General features: G+C 44.1%; 1 protein-coding gene across 1 annotated transcript in view; it reads right to left on the reverse strand.

Moving 5' to 3' along the window:
- Positions 1–17,628, reverse strand: part of LOC132407440 (protein crumbs homolog 2-like) — a 167,136-nt gene that overhangs the window by 12,333 nt on the left and 137,175 nt on the right. Inside the window, exons 7-12 of the mRNA XM_059993943.1 lie at positions 14,718–15,644; positions 12,455–13,014; positions 9,175–9,340; positions 7,265–8,132; positions 4,881–4,997; positions 2,280–2,406 (exon numbers count right to left, since the gene is read on the reverse strand). Coding sequence (XP_059849926.1) covers positions 2,280–2,406; positions 4,881–4,997; positions 7,265–8,132; positions 9,175–9,340; positions 12,455–13,014; positions 14,718–15,644 — 2,765 coding nt within the window. The remainder of the gene's footprint in view (positions 1–2,279; positions 2,407–4,880; positions 4,998–7,264; positions 8,133–9,174; positions 9,341–12,454; positions 13,015–14,717; positions 15,645–17,628) is intronic.

The raw sequence follows: 17,628 nt of genomic DNA on the forward strand, positions 1-17,628 counted from the left end.
CAACTTCCATAATACTTCGTGTCATCTTTTAATGTTTCCGATGAGTAACAAGCTGTTAACATAATGAAGCTGCTTGAATAATAAGCTCCTTCACTATATCTTAATCTTAATGCTAATTGGACATGCAGAAACAGCATGATAAAACACACAGCCATGTGTCTCTCAGATTACCAATTAATGCCACAATCCCATCGGTGACAAAAGATTAATGTTGTCCTCACCGAAGTGACTGTCAGTCACATCTGCTTGGAAACAGGGCCAATGCTTATTCAGATAAACATCCCAGCAGGAAGTAGCATGTGAGCATGTCACTGGGTTGGTTCATTATGCAAAGTGTCACCGGTATGAGCAAGATCCAGTTCTTTATGCATTTTGCAAACATTTTCTGGTAAAGAGCATTTTGTGGAAAATGGGTACATGCAGCAGTAACCACACCAAAAGTTTATTCCTACCATAATCAGATTTATTATCACTGACATACAGTACAGTGCAAAAATCTTAGGTACGTACATACAGCTAGGGTGTCCCAGACTTTTGCACAGTACTGCAGTAATTTTGTACATTGCACTGCATTGCTGCCTCAAAAAAAGCACATTTCATGACATATGTGAGTGATGATAAACCTGATTCTGATCTGGGTCTCTGTTGTGGACTGAGAGTGGGAAGGGGGCAGGGAGAGGCATATCGCGGTTGGGAAAAGGGGAAGAGAGAGGGGAGGGAGCAAGAGAGCACCAGAGAGACATCCTGTAATGATCAATAGACCAATTATTTGGAGTCAAGTGACCTTGCCTGGTGTCTCAGAGCTGGGTGTGTCTACACCTGCCCCAGCACTCCTTCTCTGCTACCTGTCCCACACCCCTCCCTCGGCACTCCACCCTCACCATTTGGTTTACTGATCATCACAGAATGCCTCTCTGGCATTTCCCACCTAAGAGTTCTGCATAGAGTTTGTTCTACCTCTGTTAAATATATTATAGAACTGGTTAAATGCATTGAGAGTCTGTTAAATGTTTTTACAGAGTCTGTTAAATATTTTTACAGAGTCTGGTAAATATACTGCACACTATCCTGAATGAAAATGGGAGAGGGCACCACAGGTTTAATAAGTCTTGGAGTGACTGGTCAAATCTTACCACATGCTAGATGGAACAAGCTAAGGACAGAACCATATTATTACTGATACTTAATATTTGCCTGTAAACATACGATAGTCTGGCAAATCAAAAACATAGGAGATTCTGCAGATGCTGGAAATTCGAAGCAACACACACACAACATGCTGGAGGAACTCTGCAGGTCAGGCAGCATCTATAGAGATTAATAAGTCTACGTTCTGGGTCAAGACCCTTCATCAGGACTGAAAAGGAAGGTGGAAAAAGGCAGAATAAGAAAGTGGGACGAGGATGGGTTGGAGAAGTCAAGCTGGCAGCTGATAGGTGAGACCAGGTGGGTGGATTGGGGAGGAAGGAGGAGGCATCTGATAGGGGAGTGGACCATGGAAAAAAGGGAGGGAGGTGATGGACAGGTTAGGAGAAAAGAAAGGATAAGAGGGAAAGCAGAATGGGGAATGGAAAAAGAGAAAAGGAGGGAAGGGTGGAGATTACTGGTGATTCATGTCACCTGTTTAACTCATACAGGTTGGCTCAGTATATTCATTTTGATTTACAGTGAGTTCCAAGATATCATCAGATTTGGAAAGACTTGAGCAATTCTAGGGCCAGACAAGCTCTGTTTCAAGCTTGTCAATATCCATGAACAAGATTAGGTAGGATAGAAACTGAAAAAATATTTGGCCAAAGCAACATAGAACAGAGAACTGTCAGTGCAGGTCCTTCAGTTGACCTTTAACCTGCTCTTAGATCAATCTAACCCCACATTTTTCTATTTTCCACGTGCCTATCTGAGAGTCACTTAAATGTTCTTAATGGAATTGCCTCTACCAACACTCCTGCCAGGACGTTACTTACCCTTGGCTTCTCTGTGTAAGAAACCTGTCTCTGACATCACCTTCCCCCATACTTTCTTCCAATCATCAGTGCTGTACAGTTCTCTGTTCTACCAGTTGTGTGCCCTGGTATTAGCCGTTTCCATCCTGGGAAAAAGTCTCTGGCTGTGCACTCGATCTTCATCTTCTATCAACTTATACATCCCTCTCAAGTTGCCTCTCATCTTGCTTCACTACAAAGAGAAAAGTCCTAGCTCACTCAGCCTATCCTCAGAAAATATGTTCTCTAATCCTAAATCTAAAGCATGAAGCAAAAAATGAAGAACTTGCGTACATCGATCTCACACTGTTCGCCTGCAAAGTTGGCTGCACAGATGCACTCAAAGGTGTTGACCGCGTTGTGGCAGGTAGCTCCATTCTGGCAGGGGTTCGACGCACATGCATTGATTTCCACCTCACACCTTACAGAAAGGATGAAAGTGTTGAATCAGCAGAAGAGAGAGAACTTGACAAACCAATTTCTTGTATGGTTCAGACTGAGAGACACTTGCAAATGTCTGTGTGTTTTTGATGTCTTGGCTTCACATACACATAGTGGTCACTTTATTAGGCACACCTGCTCATTACTGCAAATGTCTAATCAACCAGTCACGCGGCCATGGTCGAGAGGTTCAGTTGTTGTTCAGAGCAGACATCAAAGTGGGGAAGAAATGTGATCTAAGTGACTTTCACCATGGAATGACTGTTCATGCCAGATATGGTGGTTTGAGTATGTGAAAAACCGCTGGTCTCCTGGGATTTTCATGCACAACAATCTCTAGACACTAGAGCTTATGGAGAAGGGTACAAAAACAAACAAAAACACCCAGTGAGTGGCTGTTCTATGGGCAGAAATGCCTTATTGACCTTGCTAATGAGAGGGGTCAGGGTGAATGGCTAGACTGGTTCAAGCTGACAGAAACGCTACAGTAACTCAAATAACCACATGTTACAACAGTGGTGTGCAGAAGAGCATCTCTGAATGCACATGTCCAACCTTGAAGTGGATGGGCTACAACAGCAGAAGACCACGAACATACACTCAGTGGCCACTTTATTAGGTGTGTAACTTTATTAGAAGGTATGTACATCATAGTTATTGTGTTTTATATACAGAACGTTGGTTTAGAAATACACAAAGAATTTCAAACCTCTCTCTGAAAGCACTAGGCTTCTTCTGTACCCTTCTCTATGTGAGAGAATTCAGTGGCCACTTTATTAGGGATCTCCTGTATCAAATAAAGTGGTCACTGAGCACATGTTTATGGTCTTCTGCTGTTGTAGGCCTTCCACTTCAATGTTCAATGTGTTGTGCATTCAGAGATGCTCTTTTGCAAACTACTGTTCTAACGCATGGTTATTTGAGTTGCTGTCAGCTTGTGAAAATCCCAGGAGATCAGCAGTTTCTGAGATACTCAAACCATGCTGTCTGGCACCAACAATTATTCCATGGCCTAAGTCAATCACATCGCATTTCTTTCCCATTCTGATGTTTGGTCTGAACAACAACAGAACCTCCTGACCATGTCTGCATGGTTTTATGCATTGAATTGCTGCCACATGATTGGTTATTAAGATATTTGCATTAATGAGGTGTACAGGTGTACCTAATAAATGGGACACTGAGTGTATTTTTCTGTGGTCCTTTGAAAGTTTAAGATTAATAATCGCATTTTAACTTAAATAATAGCAAGTGACACTCTTAAAAATAAATCATAACACGTAAGAAAGCTTAAATCACTATCAGCATCTTGAAAAAGGCATTAATTGTTGTAATGATGTAAGATGTTATTTTACACTATGATCCCTGGAAAGGTAGAATTGTGTGAAAAATTTTGGATGAAATTAATGGGTGGTCTAATTCCTTCAGAACAAAGATAAAGAGGAATTTCATTAGCTAGAGAATGGTGAATCTGTGAAATTCATTACTACGGACAGTTGTTAGGCCAATTCATTGAGTATATTAAAAGAGGAGGTTGATAGATTCTTGATTAATCATGGCATCAAAGGTTACGGGAAGAAGACAGGAGAATGAGTTGAGAGGGATAATCAATCAGCCATGGTGGAATGGTGGAGCAGGCTCGATGGGCTGAATGGCCTAATTCTGCTCCTATGTCTTATGGTCTTATAGAGATGCTGCCTCACAACCCTAAGACTGCAGGTTCAATCCTAACCTCCAGAGCTGTCTTTGTGGAGTTTGCATGTTCTCCCTATGGCTGTGTAGGTATCAATAGTGTGGATTCTTCAGTTTTCTCTCCCATTTCAAACAGAGCTGGTAGCTTAATTTGTTTCAGTAAATAAGTGCTAGTATAAGTGACTGGTGAGTTGGGGGGGGGGGGGGAGGATCTCATTGAAACCTAAAAAATAGTGAAAGGCCTAGATAGAACGGATGTGGAGAGGATATTTTCTATAGTGGGGGAGACTCGGCCCAGAGGGCACAACCTCAGAATACAAGGACAGAGATAAGGAGGAATTTCTTTCGCCAGAGGATCGTGAATCTGTGGAATTCATTGCCATAGACAAATGTGGCAGCCAACTCATATTTAAAATTTAAAATAGGTTCTTGATTAATCAGGGTGTCAAGACTTACAGGGAGAAGGCAGGAGAATGGGGTTAAGAGAGATAATAAGTTAGCTGTGATGGAATAGTGGAACAGACTCAATGGGCTGAATGGTCTAATTCTGATCCTATGTCTTTTGGTCTAAAGCAGTAGTAGATAGGCATGTGAGAGCAGTTAAGTTACAGGGATACAATTCACATTGAAATGCCTCCTCTATTGGGCCAGAAAGCCACTTGATTATCGAGAAGACACCTCACCTCCAGGGGCATGGAGGATGGGTAATAAATTCTGGTCTCGACGGCAACAGACACTTGTAGGAATGAATAGGAAGTTTACCTTTCTCCAGTGAATCCTGTTTTGCAGGTACAATTAGCCCCCCACACTCCATCAGTGCAAAGTCCCCCGTTATGACAGCTGAAGCTCTCTCCACAAGTTACTGGGGGGTAGGGCCACCTGGAAAGTTAGATATGAAAGTAAAACTAGCAGAAAATACAAAAGCATCATACAAGTTTCTAAGAGACTTGAACTACATCCTTTTTTTGTGACAGTATGTTTTCTGCTATCATAACTAACCTTATGTGCTATGTGTTGTGTGCTGTGAACTGTTGGTGATGTGTTTTACACCTTAGCCCCAGAGGAAAGCTGTTTCATTTGGCTATGTTCTAGTATGGTTAAATGACAATTAAACTTGAACCTAAATTAAATAAAGCAGAAAAGGGAGCTCAAGTGAATGGAGGACCCTTGGAAGATGAGAAGGTGCAATTAATGTTGGGTAATGTGGAAATGGCTAAGGCTTTAAATGACAATTTTGTGTCGGGGACACTTGCCAAACAGAGATGTTATGGATGTGACAGGAGGTGAGGACCTCAATATGATCACTGTCACCAAAGAGGTAGTGACAAGCAGCAAACGAGTAGGCCTAAAGGCAGACAAGTCCCCTGCTCCTGAAGGGTCGATTCCAGGGTACTGAAAGAAATGGTGGAAGTTATAGCAGACATGTTTGTGAAAATTTACAAATAAAATTCTGGGCTCTGGACAATTCAAAGAAAAGGAATGCCATGCTATTGTGTAAAAAAAAGTGTAGGCAAAAGGCAGGTAACTATAGGCCAGTTTCAATAATTTCTGTAGTTGGGAAAATGCTTGAAGCTATCATTGAGGAAGAAAAGGAAGATAAGTATTAGTATGGAGAGAGGATTGGTTAATCAATAGAAGGCAGAACGTAGTGAATGGAATTCCACAGGGGTATTCCAGAATACCCACAACTGCTCACCATATACATGAACTTTTGGGAAGAGAAGACCAAGTGTAGAGTATCTGAGTTTGCTGATTATATTAAATTGAGTGGAAAAGCAAATTGTTTAGAGGATGTGGAGAGTCTGCAGAGAGATATAGGTAGATTAAGTGAGTGGGCAAGGGTCTGGCAGATGGAATACAATGCTGGTAAATGTGAGATCACCCACTTTGAAAGAAAAAAAATACAAAATCAGATTATTATTGAAATGGTGCAAGGTTGCAGTATGCTGCTGTGCGGAGGGACTTGGGAGTGCTTGTGTATGAATCACAAAAGGGTAGTCTTTAAGCACAACAGGTTATCAAGAAGGGAAATGGAATGTTGGTCATTGCTAGGGCAACTGGATTTAGAGCTGGAAGGTTCTGCTGCCACTGTACACGTTACTGGCAAGGCCTCACCTGCAGTGTCTCGTGCAGTTCTGCTTTCCTTACTGGAGGAAAAACATACTGGTTTTGGAGGCAATGCAGAGGAAGTTCACAAGGTTCATTCTGGAGACGAAGGGGCTCACCTGTGAGGAGAGACTAAGTCACTTGGGACTATACTCACTGGAATTCAGAAGAATGAGAAGGAATATTATAGAAACATATACAATTAAGGGATAGATAAGATAGAGACAGAAAAGTGGTTTCCACTGGTAGGTGATGCTGGATAGAGCCTCAAGATTCAGGATAATAGATTTAGGACAGAGATGAGGAGAATCTGCTTTTCCCAGAGAGTAGTGAGTCTGAGGGATCGTCTGCCCGAGGAAATAGTTGAGGCTACCTCATATTTAAGATACTATTAGATAGCTTTTCGCATAGTAGGGGAAATTAAGGCTTATGGGGAAAACGCAAGTGCTCTAAGCCTATAGGTGGCACAGTAACATAGTGGTTAGTGTAACACTTTAAAGTTCCAACAACCCAGGTTCAATTCCCGCTGCTATCTGTACGGACTTTGTACGTGGATTTCCTCTGGAAGGTCTGGTTTCCACACACATTCCAAAGGGGTACAGGTTAGTAAGGGCTGTGTAGGTACTGGAAGTGTGCCATCTCCTGAGGACAGCCCCTGCACATCCTCCGTCTGTGTTGGTCGTTACATTTCCCTGCATGTTTTGATGTACGTGCGACAAATAAAACTAATCTTTCTAAAGAGATAACGAGATTAGCTTCATTTGTCACATGTACATCGAAGCATGATGTTAGATGCATCACTTGCCTCAAATCAAACCAGCAAGGATTGTACTGGGCAGCCTGCAAGTGTCACCACACTCCCAGTTCCAACAGCACGCCCACAACTCACTTATCCTAACCCGAATGTCTTGGGACTGTGGGAGGAACCCACACAGTCACAGGGAGAATGTACAAATTCCTTACAGACAGTGGCAGAATTGAACTCTGGTCGGTGATTGCTGGCACTGTGATAGTGTTACGCTCCTGGCGTATGTACTCACTCGCAGTGTGGCCCAGTGAACTGGCTGGAGCAGTCACAGTAGTACGAGTTGAGAGTGTCAACGCATTTCCCCTGGTTTATACACTGGTGGTCCACGCAGTCGTCTATATCCTCCTCGCAGTTCACCCCAGTATAGCCCGGATCACAGCTGCACCTATAGCCCTGCTCCAGGTTGCTGCAGTTGCCATGGATACAAGGCCTAGAGGCGCAGTCATCGACTCTGGCCTCACACCGGCTCCCTTCCCAGCCTGAAACACAGCTGCAGTGGAAAAGATTGAAGAGGTCTTCGCACTGGCCGTTATTCAGGCATGGATTTGGGGAACAAACCTTCGGGCTGAAGCATCCAATCAGAGCTGGGGAACCGCTCACTATAACAAACTGTCCTCCCTTAGTAAGGACCTCCTGGCTTACATAAGGAAGGTAGATTCCACCAATTCTGACCACTCCGAAACACCCAGTGAAATTGTGGCCCAATGTCAAATTCACATTATCTTGAAGAAAGTTTACGTTTCCGGCAGTGACTGTGCTGGTGACATTGGCGTTGCCGTCCACAGCAAGAACCCATCTTGATGTCACCTTCGAAGGCTCCTCCATGGTCACAAGTACAGAGTGCCACTGCCCGTCTGAGATATTGATGGTGCTAGAGAGGGTAAGCCCCTCTACGCTGTTGCCACTGTACAGATTAAACTGTAGCTGGGAATTGTGGAATCCGATCCAGAAGGATTCAGCTCCGTGGCTGACCTGTAAAAGATCGGCAGACACGGCTCTGGTCTTGAAGTCCACGGAAATGCTGGTGAGATCTCTTGTGATCAACTTGTTGTTGGTGTAAACAACTGGATTCTCACCTTGGAACGTTGCATTGGCCAGACCTGTGAAAACACAGCAGAGTGCACTCAGTGACCTCTTCCTGCTCATTAATACAAAGATCTGATCAGCCAGTCATGGGGTAGAAGCTCAAAACATGAAAGCATGCAGACTTGGTAACACCTTATTCTGCATTCTGCTATTGTTTTACCTTGGGCTACCACAAAAAAACCTATGGGTAGCAAGCAAAACGTTCCTTGATACATGTGACAGTAATAAATTAAATTTACCAATTTTCTCATCCTAGAGCATCTATAGAATGAGAGGCAGAGATAGGATAGGCAGTCAGGATCTTACCCCAGGCTAGAAATATCAAAGACTAGAGGAGATGCATTGAAGGTGGGGAGGGGAGGGCTGTTTAAAGGAGATTTGTGGGCAAGATTAAAGGGCCATCACAACATTGTGGGCCAAAGAGCCTGTACCGGATCACTCAATGATCCTTTTAATATCAGAGAATGTATCCAATACACTGTTCTTTGTTCTAAACATTCAATATTATAATTTCAACTACAATCACTTCTTACTCTTTCTTTTTTTAACAACTTAAGAGTCACAGAGCACTACAGTACAGAAACAGGCCTTTTGGCCCATCTAGTCTGTGCTGACATACTATTTCTTTGATTCAAATGGAAGTTTAAAATGAAGTTAACTTGGTGCGGAGTGTAATTAGCAATTTTAATTTCCAGAATTTGCATTTGATTTGGAAAAGTCTAGATTATTTAATGGAGCATAGAGGACTGAAAGCTGAAAATCTGAAATAAAAACAGAAAATGTTGCAAACACTTAAGCAAATTACATAGCAGAGAAATTAAGTCAATGTTTTGATTCGTATCTAAAGAAACATCATGGATATTCTATCGTTTTTTTTGTTCTGCACAATAATTGGAACCATGGTTAGCAAAGTCATGATGGGCCAAAGGGACTGTTCCTGTTCTGTGCTCTGAGTACTGACAACATGCTGAGTGTGTCCAGTTCTTTATTTTATTCCTATCACAACATTCTTTTGTATCTGAAATTTTTACTTGTGCAGTTGAATGTCATCCTTACATTCGTATCCACCTGGGAGATCCAGACAGCGAGACTCTGAGGGACATGGATGTGTCTCGCACCACACGATCTCCTCACAGGTCCACCCCGTGTACTCCTTGGTACATTCACATTCAAAATCGTTCCAGGTCACAGTGCACTTACCGCCATGTTGGCACGGCATAGGCTGTGGAATAGGAAGAAGCGATGGTCATACAAACCAATTGATTTTCACTAGATCTCAGTCCGCTGGTCACGGCACAACGCACGAGGGCTAACCCAACACTTGGGAGATGAACTATATTGAGATTAATGACCACCCTGCCACCACCATCACTAGGACAGCGATCTGTTTACGGTTTACCTGTACTGCGCACTACATGCATTTTGAATTATATTTTATTAACTTATTTAAGATAATCTTTTGATTTATGTGCTGTGTGTGATGTATGCTTTATGGGTGTCTGGAGGAACTTTGTTTCATTTGGTTGTATATATGCACAGTACTATACAAAAGTGTCAGACACATAAGTATAGCTAGGATACCTAAGACTTTTGCACAGTACTGTAGTAATTTTATGTATTGTACCGTTCTCCTGCCACACTCAAGAAAAAACAAATTCCATGACATATGTGAGTGAGGATAAACCTGATTCTACATGGGTCTCTATTGTGACTGAGAGTGGGGAGGGGGCAGGGAGAGGGGTATCACAGTTGGGAAAAGGGGAAGGGAAAGGGGAGGGAGCAGGAAGCACCAGAAATACAATCTGTAATGATCAATAAACCAACTGTTTGGAATCAGACGGCCTTGCCTGGTGTCTCAGGGCTGGGTGTGTCTGCACTCGTGCCACTCCCCATCTCAGGACTCCTTCTCTGCCATCTGTCCCACACCCCTCCCACAGCACTCCACCCTCACCATTCCCAACACTTGTTGCTCCCGCCAGATTTACAAACTCGCTGTCTGCTCCCCATTGACAAATACAGTACTGTGTAAAAATCTTAGGCACTTAGATATATGCCTAAAACTTTTGCATAGTACTGTATTTAGTCAGATGACCATAAACTTGAACTTGATGTTGTGAATCTATGTATCTATTTCTCTCTGTAAATTGCTGTGTTACACTGGACGGAAACAGGCCTTTTGGCCCATCTCATCTCTGCATAACTGAGTCAGTCCATTTGCCTGTGTTTGGCTCACACTCCTGACGACCTTTCCTTTCCGTGTAACTGTCCAAATGCCTTTTAGATATCATAATATGAAATTTATCATATTGGATCGGTAGTGTCGTGGTTAGCATAATGGAATTACAGCAGCAGTGACCCAGGCTCGATTCCTGACCCTGTCTGTACATTCTCCTGGCGACCGTGTGAGATTCCAGCAGGTGCTCCACTTTCCTCCCACATTTGGCACAATAGGTTATTTGGTCACTTGGGTGTAATTGGCCAGTGTGAACCTGATGGGTTGAAGGGCCTTCACTATGCTGTATCTCTAAATAAAATAAAATATATAAAATAATAACTTTTCGGTGGACGGTCCTGAGCCCGGCTGCAAAAGGAGAAGGACTGGGCATGGAGGCAGAGAACTCGTCAGCAAAAACCCAGAGCTATAGTGATGCCAACGGAAGCTCCAAAGACCTCATCCCTGGGAGAGGAGGGATCTTCACCTTGAAGGTGTATGAAGTTACGTGGGGAAAGGCATAAGGCTGTGGAAGCCACAGGGCTGAACACTCTTCAGTCCAGGACAGAGGACTCTCGTGGGCTGCTTTCGGTGGCCTAGGCCCCAGTAGGAGCAAGGGGCTTACAATGAAGATGAAATAAAATAATAGAAACCACGTTCCCTGCTGAATTCCCCTTGTCATATTCTGATGACTGCACTCTGGAAAAGATTTCTGTGCACACGTGCAGAAGAAAGTGCCACAACATGGAATGCACATTTGTTTCTGATATTTAAACAGACATTGCTCACACCTGCAGTGCTGAAAGCTGTTAAATGAAAGCCACCAAATGATCTAGAGTCATGGAGAAGTACAGCTCAGAAACAGGCCCCGTGGCCCATCTAGTCCACGCCGAACCATTTAAACTGCCTACCCCCATCGACCTGCACCGGGACCATAGCCCCCCCCATACCCCTACCATCCATTAACCTATCCAAACTTTGCTTAAATGTTGAAATCGAGCTCGCATGCACCACTTGTGCTGGCAGCTCACTCCACACTCTCCTGACCCTCTGAGTGAAGAAGTTCCCCCTTATGTTCCCCTTAAACAATTCACCTTTCTCCCTTATCCCATGACCTCTAGTTGGAGTCTCACCCAACCTCAGTGGAAAAACCCTATCTATACCCCTCATTATTCTATATACCTCCATCAAATCTCCTCTCAATCTTCTATATTCCAAGGGATAAATTCCTAGCCTACTTAATCTTTCCTTATATCTCAAGTCCTCCAGTCCTAGGAACATCCTTGTAAGTTTTCTCTGTATTCTTTCAACCATATTTACATCTTTCCTGTAGGTAGGTGGCCAAAACTGCAGATAATACTCCAAACTAGGCCTCACCATCGTCTTATAGAGCTTCAACATAACATCCCATCTCCTGGACTCAGTACTCTGATTTATGAAGGCCAATGTGTCAGAAAATTTTGATATGATCTTATCTACCTGGGAAGCCACTATCAATGAATTACATACCTTTATTCCCAGATCCCTTTCTTCTACCACACTCCTTGGTGTCCTACCATTCACTGTGTAAGAGCTATCCCGGTTGGTCCTGCCGAGGTGCAACATCTCACAGTTTTTTGCATTAAATTCCATCTGCCATTTTTCAGCCCATTTTTCCAGCTGATGCAAGCCATGATACCTGATCCAGTTAACCACATTATCATCCAGATGACAAACAACCACGAACACAGCACCAATCCCTTTGGTACTCCACTAGTCACAGGCCTCCAGTCAGAGAGGCAACCATCTCCTACTACTTGCTGGCTTCTCCCACAAAGCCAATGCCTAATCCAGTTTACTATCTCATCCTGAACACTGAGCGACTGATCCTTCTTGAACAACCTCCCATACGGGATTTTGTCAAATGCCTTTCCCACTACTTGTGTCAGGGTACAGGAGGTACATTAGGTGTAGTAGGCGCCTAATAAAGTGGTCATTAAGTGTGTTTCTGGTTCAGATATCTCCCATCCTTACCCAGCATGGGCCTGCTGTGCCTCTGAACTTGACAATAAACTCTAAATGCCAGCAACGTTGGTAAGATTTGCGCCCTGGGAAACAAACTGGAATATGAATTATATGTTTTACCTTGCAGGTATCATCACTGATACAGTCCTTGAGCACATTCATAGGAGCCTTACTGGTGGAAACAGCCAGCGACGAGGTGTAATTCTTGTCTTCCAGAGGGTAAAATTCCAGTAGATTATCATTGACTCTCACATCCTGCAGACAGCCCTTGAAGGCTCCTCCCCAAACAGCAGAATCTCCCTCGGGATCTCGGCCAAGGTGCACATGCATGAGCTGTTGAACACTCTCACGAGGCAACATTTGCTCCAATACAATAACATTTGATTCCCTCACAGTCAACCTGCGTCCATCCACGCGGAATTCTACTAGTCGCCTTACGCCATCAGCCAGGTATCTGGATGTGTCCAGTTCCATGCCGTGTACTGCAACAAGAATGCTGCCGTTCAGCAGGTAGCTCGAGAGGTAAGGAGCTGTGGCATTCCTGAGCTGGAAGATGAAGCCATTTGGACTCCGTGTGCGAATGAAGAACGAAATGTCATGCTTTGTGCCAGGATTATCCGTGATAATGAAAGATGCCAAGCTGCTGGAGTTGTTGTAGCCGAACGTGGCAGGGATGTATTCTGCACCAGGATAAAGAACACAGAACAGTACAGCACAGGAACAGGCCATTTAGCCCACAAAGTTGTGTCAAACCAAATAAATCAGTAATCAAATGGCCAACACAATATCTATATCCTTCCATTTTCCTCATCTAAATGTGTCTCTACCACCACCATAAGCAGTACATTCCAGGCACCTACCACTCTGTGTAAAGAAACTAGCCCTCACATCTCCTCTGAAATGACCCCCTCGCACCTTAAATGCATCCCTCTGGTATTAGATATTTCAACCCTTGGAAAAAGATACTGACTGTCTATTCTTTCTATACTTCTCAGAATCTTATAAACCTCTATCAGATCTCCGTTCAGCCTCCACCGCTCCAGAGAAAACAACCCAAGTTTGTCCAAACTCTCATTATAGCACATGCCCTCTAGTCCAGCCACAACCTGGTAATTTCGCATGGAGAGAGAATTGGCCAAGTGTCAGAAGGCAAAGAGTGGGAATAAAGGGAGCCTTTTTTGACTAGTGGTGTTCCACAGGGGTTGATGTTCAGACCACTTCTGTTTACGTTATACGTCAGTGATTTGGACGACAGAATTTTTGTAGTTGCATGTACCGATAACACAAAGACAGGTGCAGGGGCAAGTAGTGTTGAAGCAGGGAAGCTGCAGAAGGGCTTGGAAAGATTGGGACAATGGGCAAAGAAGTGGCAGATCATAAGTATATGGTTACGCACTTCAGTGGAGAGAATAAAAGCATTGATTATTTTCTAAATGAGCAGTAAATTCAAAAATCAGGGCTGCAAAGGAATCATCATGTAAGATTCCCTAAAGGTTAACTTGCAAGTTAGAAACACAGAAACATAGAAAACCTACAGCACAGTCAGTGGTGAGGAAGGCAAATGCAATGTTAGCATTCATTTTGAGAGGACTAAAATATAAAAACAAGGATGTAATGCTGAAAAAAATAAAAAACACAAAATGCTGGCAGAACTCAGCAGGCTGTCTGGCCTGCTGAGTTCTGCCAGCATTTTGTGTTTTTTATTTTTTTCCAGCATCTGCAGATTCACTCGTGATGTAATGCTGAAACTTTATAAGGCACAGGTGAACTCTCCCAGGGTGTACTGTGAGCATCTTTGGGCACCTTATTCAAGAAAGGCTGTCCTGACATTGGAGAGGGTCCAGAGGAGGTTCACGAGAATGATTCCAGGAATGGAAGGGTTAACATATGAGCAGTTGTAAAGTTAAACCTGTTTTCAAGTGGTTTCCATTATTGTTTGTGAAATCAGTAGGTGGGGTCTGGAGGCACTCACTACCAGTAAGTGAGTTAACCATTTATTTACAGAACAAGACAAACACTAAACATTCAGTAAACCCTTCAAGTTAAATCCAGTGGCAAATACTGAACTAAATGTGCACCCAGGCTCTCTTTACTGCAGCACACCTCCACTGGTTACCGTTTCCACAGCACCAGTCATGATTCCCCAGCTCACGGTGAGCCAGAGAGGAGAAAGAGACCAAGAGCTTTCAGTGCACTGGATTTTTACCCAGCTGGCACCAGGGCATCATCAGTGAATGGCAGAGGCTGCAATGCTCCTCAAACAGGCCAATCCCTAGCTAGAACAGGGTAGTGCCTGTCGATGAACCAGTAAGATGGATATTTACGACAATACTTCCTATGTCATTCAAAGACTGAAGAAGAATAAATGATCTGATCTGCTTACCTTGGTCACAAGTGGGACCTGCATACGGCCGGAAGCAATCGCATGTGTAGCTTGTCCACAAGTCCACACACATCCCTTGACTGTTACACGGGTTCTGATCACACCAGTTCGTCTTCTCACAGTCCAGTTTAAAATTCCACGCAGTATCGTCTGTGAAGGTTTGTGGTAATATAGGCCTATGGTCCACTTCTAAATCCTGCATGCAGCCAGTGAAATTTTCCCCAGTTGTTTGGTCACCACCAATGTACATAGTCTGGAATGAAGCCAACGAGGGCAGCGTGGCTGATTTTATGAGCTTTGAGTCAGAGCAAGTCTGGTTTGGACAACTCGGATGCGATAACTTCACCAGGAAGTTCTCCCCAAGAAGAACTCTGAGGTGGTGCCATGCCCCATCGCTGACCAGATTACCGAATGAGATGTCCATCATCTGGCCACTAATGACTGCTCTGGACATCAGCCTCCCACTGTGGATCTGTACGCAAAGATATTCATCGAGTAGATTGCCTCGGTAAATCAGCGATGCATTTGGTAAGGTGGTCCTGAATCTCACACTGATGCTGATTGATTCGTCGTTGGTATGTCTGCTGGTCTGGTTGTTGTCCTCTGCTGAATGCAGAGTTACAAAGCCATTGTACAAGGAGAAGGTGGTGGAGGTCGAACAAGAGGCGTCATAAAATCCAGCAGAACATCTACAGGTGTAGCCATGGTTGCCATTCACTATGTTAGGGGTGCAGGTAGCTCCATTGAGGCAGTTGTGTTGCAGACAGCCAGTCAGTTTGACTGAACATCTTTTCCCTCCCCAGACAATTCCATCTTCCCCCATGGGAGGACAATGACAGGTATAGTCCGCAACACCGTCTTCACAGGTCCCTCCATTTTCACAGGGACTGCTCTCACATTCGTCAATATTAGTTTGACACGTCACACCTGCGGGGAGATAGAAAACCAATCATTTATACCACAAGAAAGTTTCACATATTTTGATCTGTTTAAAATACAGACTATCTCTAAAATGACAATCTATGGGATTCATACCTTGAATTTAAAACCCTCATCCTCGTTTTCCAGTTGCCTAGCATCTCCCCCTCACTCTAGCCTTGGAAGTTCCTCCAATTATGTGAGATTTCTGTGTCCACCAGGTTTGGCAGTGAAATCTCTCAGGACTGAATCATTACACCATCAGACGGTGTGGACTCAGCTGCCAAAGGCTTAACCTCAGGAATTCCCTCTCCAGACTACTCTCTCTCCACCTATCCCCTCCCCCACCACCCTCCCTTTATCTCTCTCTCTCTTTCGCTTCCTCTCGCCTCTCCTTTTCACATCATTGCTCTAGAAACAGAGAAAAACCTACAACACAATACAGGCCCATCGGCCTCCAATGCTGAACATGTCCTACCCCTTCTTTTCTCCCTCTCACTGTCTCTCTGCTCTCCCTTTCTCCCCATTACCCCTTCCCTCTCCCCCTCCCCATTCTCCCCCCCTCTCTCCCTCTCCTCCTCCTCTCTTCCTTTCTCTCTCTGTATCTCTCTCCCCTTTCCCTCTCCAACCCCCAAAATCTTTCTCTTTTACCCCTCTCCCTTTCCCTCCCTCCTCCCACTCTCTTCCCCTTCCCTCACCTCTCCAACTATCTCCCTTCCCCACCCCACCTCCTCAGATCCTCTTTGATCAAGCCTGACTGACTGCTCATTCTGTCATCATTACCCTCCTCTGAAGCACTTGTGACACTAAACAGCCTGCACTGTACAACTGGACAGAACTCCAACGTGGAAACTTAACTTGCAAGCAGAACTGCAGAAAGTTCACCAACTCTCTCGTAAGTGAGTTTCTATTTTAACAAAGCTGTGGTAGTGACTGAGTGATGCAGGTTATCTTCGGAGGAGTTTGAAACACTGTAATAAGGGAAGACTTTGTACAGAAGCTGAACTAAATGTAAAGGATATCGAACAGATCTGATCTGAGATAGGAAACCAACTGAACATCTTCCTCTCCAGAGTAAAGTCTTTTCCCGAATGCAATATACCATTAAACCTGCAATGAAGAGCTTAAAACTAAGCTCCTGCCTTCTAAAATTCTTTTTTTTTGTAAAACAGTAGCTGGGGGGGAGGGGGGAGGAAGGAGAGAGAGAGGGAAAAGTGGGAAGAGGGGAAGGAGGGCAAAAGAAGATGTGGAATGAGAGGGGGCTAAGGAGGGGGAAGGAGAAGGGGAGAGGGTAAGGAGAGGGGAAGGAAAGGGAGGAGAGGGGGTAAGGAGGGGGGAGAAGGGGAGAGGGGGTAAGGAGAGGGAGGGGGAGAGTCAAGAAGGGGTAGAGAGGAAGGAGAGGCGAGAGAGTGGGGAGTGAGGAAGGAGTTAACGATGGGAAAAGGAGGGAGAGGATGGGGAAAGAGACAAGAGGAGGGAAAGAGTGAGAGTGGGGAGAGGAAGAGAGATTAAAAAATGATGCCAGACTAGTCATAAACGTAAGAATGAAATGATGATGACATCAGTACCTGAATTCAGAAAAATTCCGCAGAAGAACACACTGTAAAGGCGAGACTTCATTGTGGAGTCCCTGTCTGCCTGTGTATAAGTGCCTGATTACAACAGAACACTGAATGTGCCTTACTGATGCCAGTCAGGCAAAAGCGATTAGTAATTAAATCAGCCAATATAAAGAGAGCTGCACTTTAATATAAGTTGGTCTGGCTGGTAATCCTCCTCCTCCTCCTTATCCATTCCCAGCTGGATGCTGTCAGGTCTGACACGAAGAATGCTCGTCTCCTTGTCTTTACATTTTAGATTGCAGCAAGCACCAATTGACATCAAACCCCCGGCCTTTCTCTGAGAAAGGTTCTTTCTGCTCTCAGGAACTTGTAAGGGATTCAGAGGAGAACTTTTTTATATCTAACTCGGTTCTAACTACTATGGTGTGTCA

Source organism: Hypanus sabinus, chromosome 18, assembly GCF_030144855.1.
Source record: "Hypanus sabinus isolate sHypSab1 chromosome 18, sHypSab1.hap1, whole genome shotgun sequence".
NCBI lineage: Eukaryota > Metazoa > Chordata > Chondrichthyes > Myliobatiformes > Dasyatidae > Hypanus > Hypanus sabinus.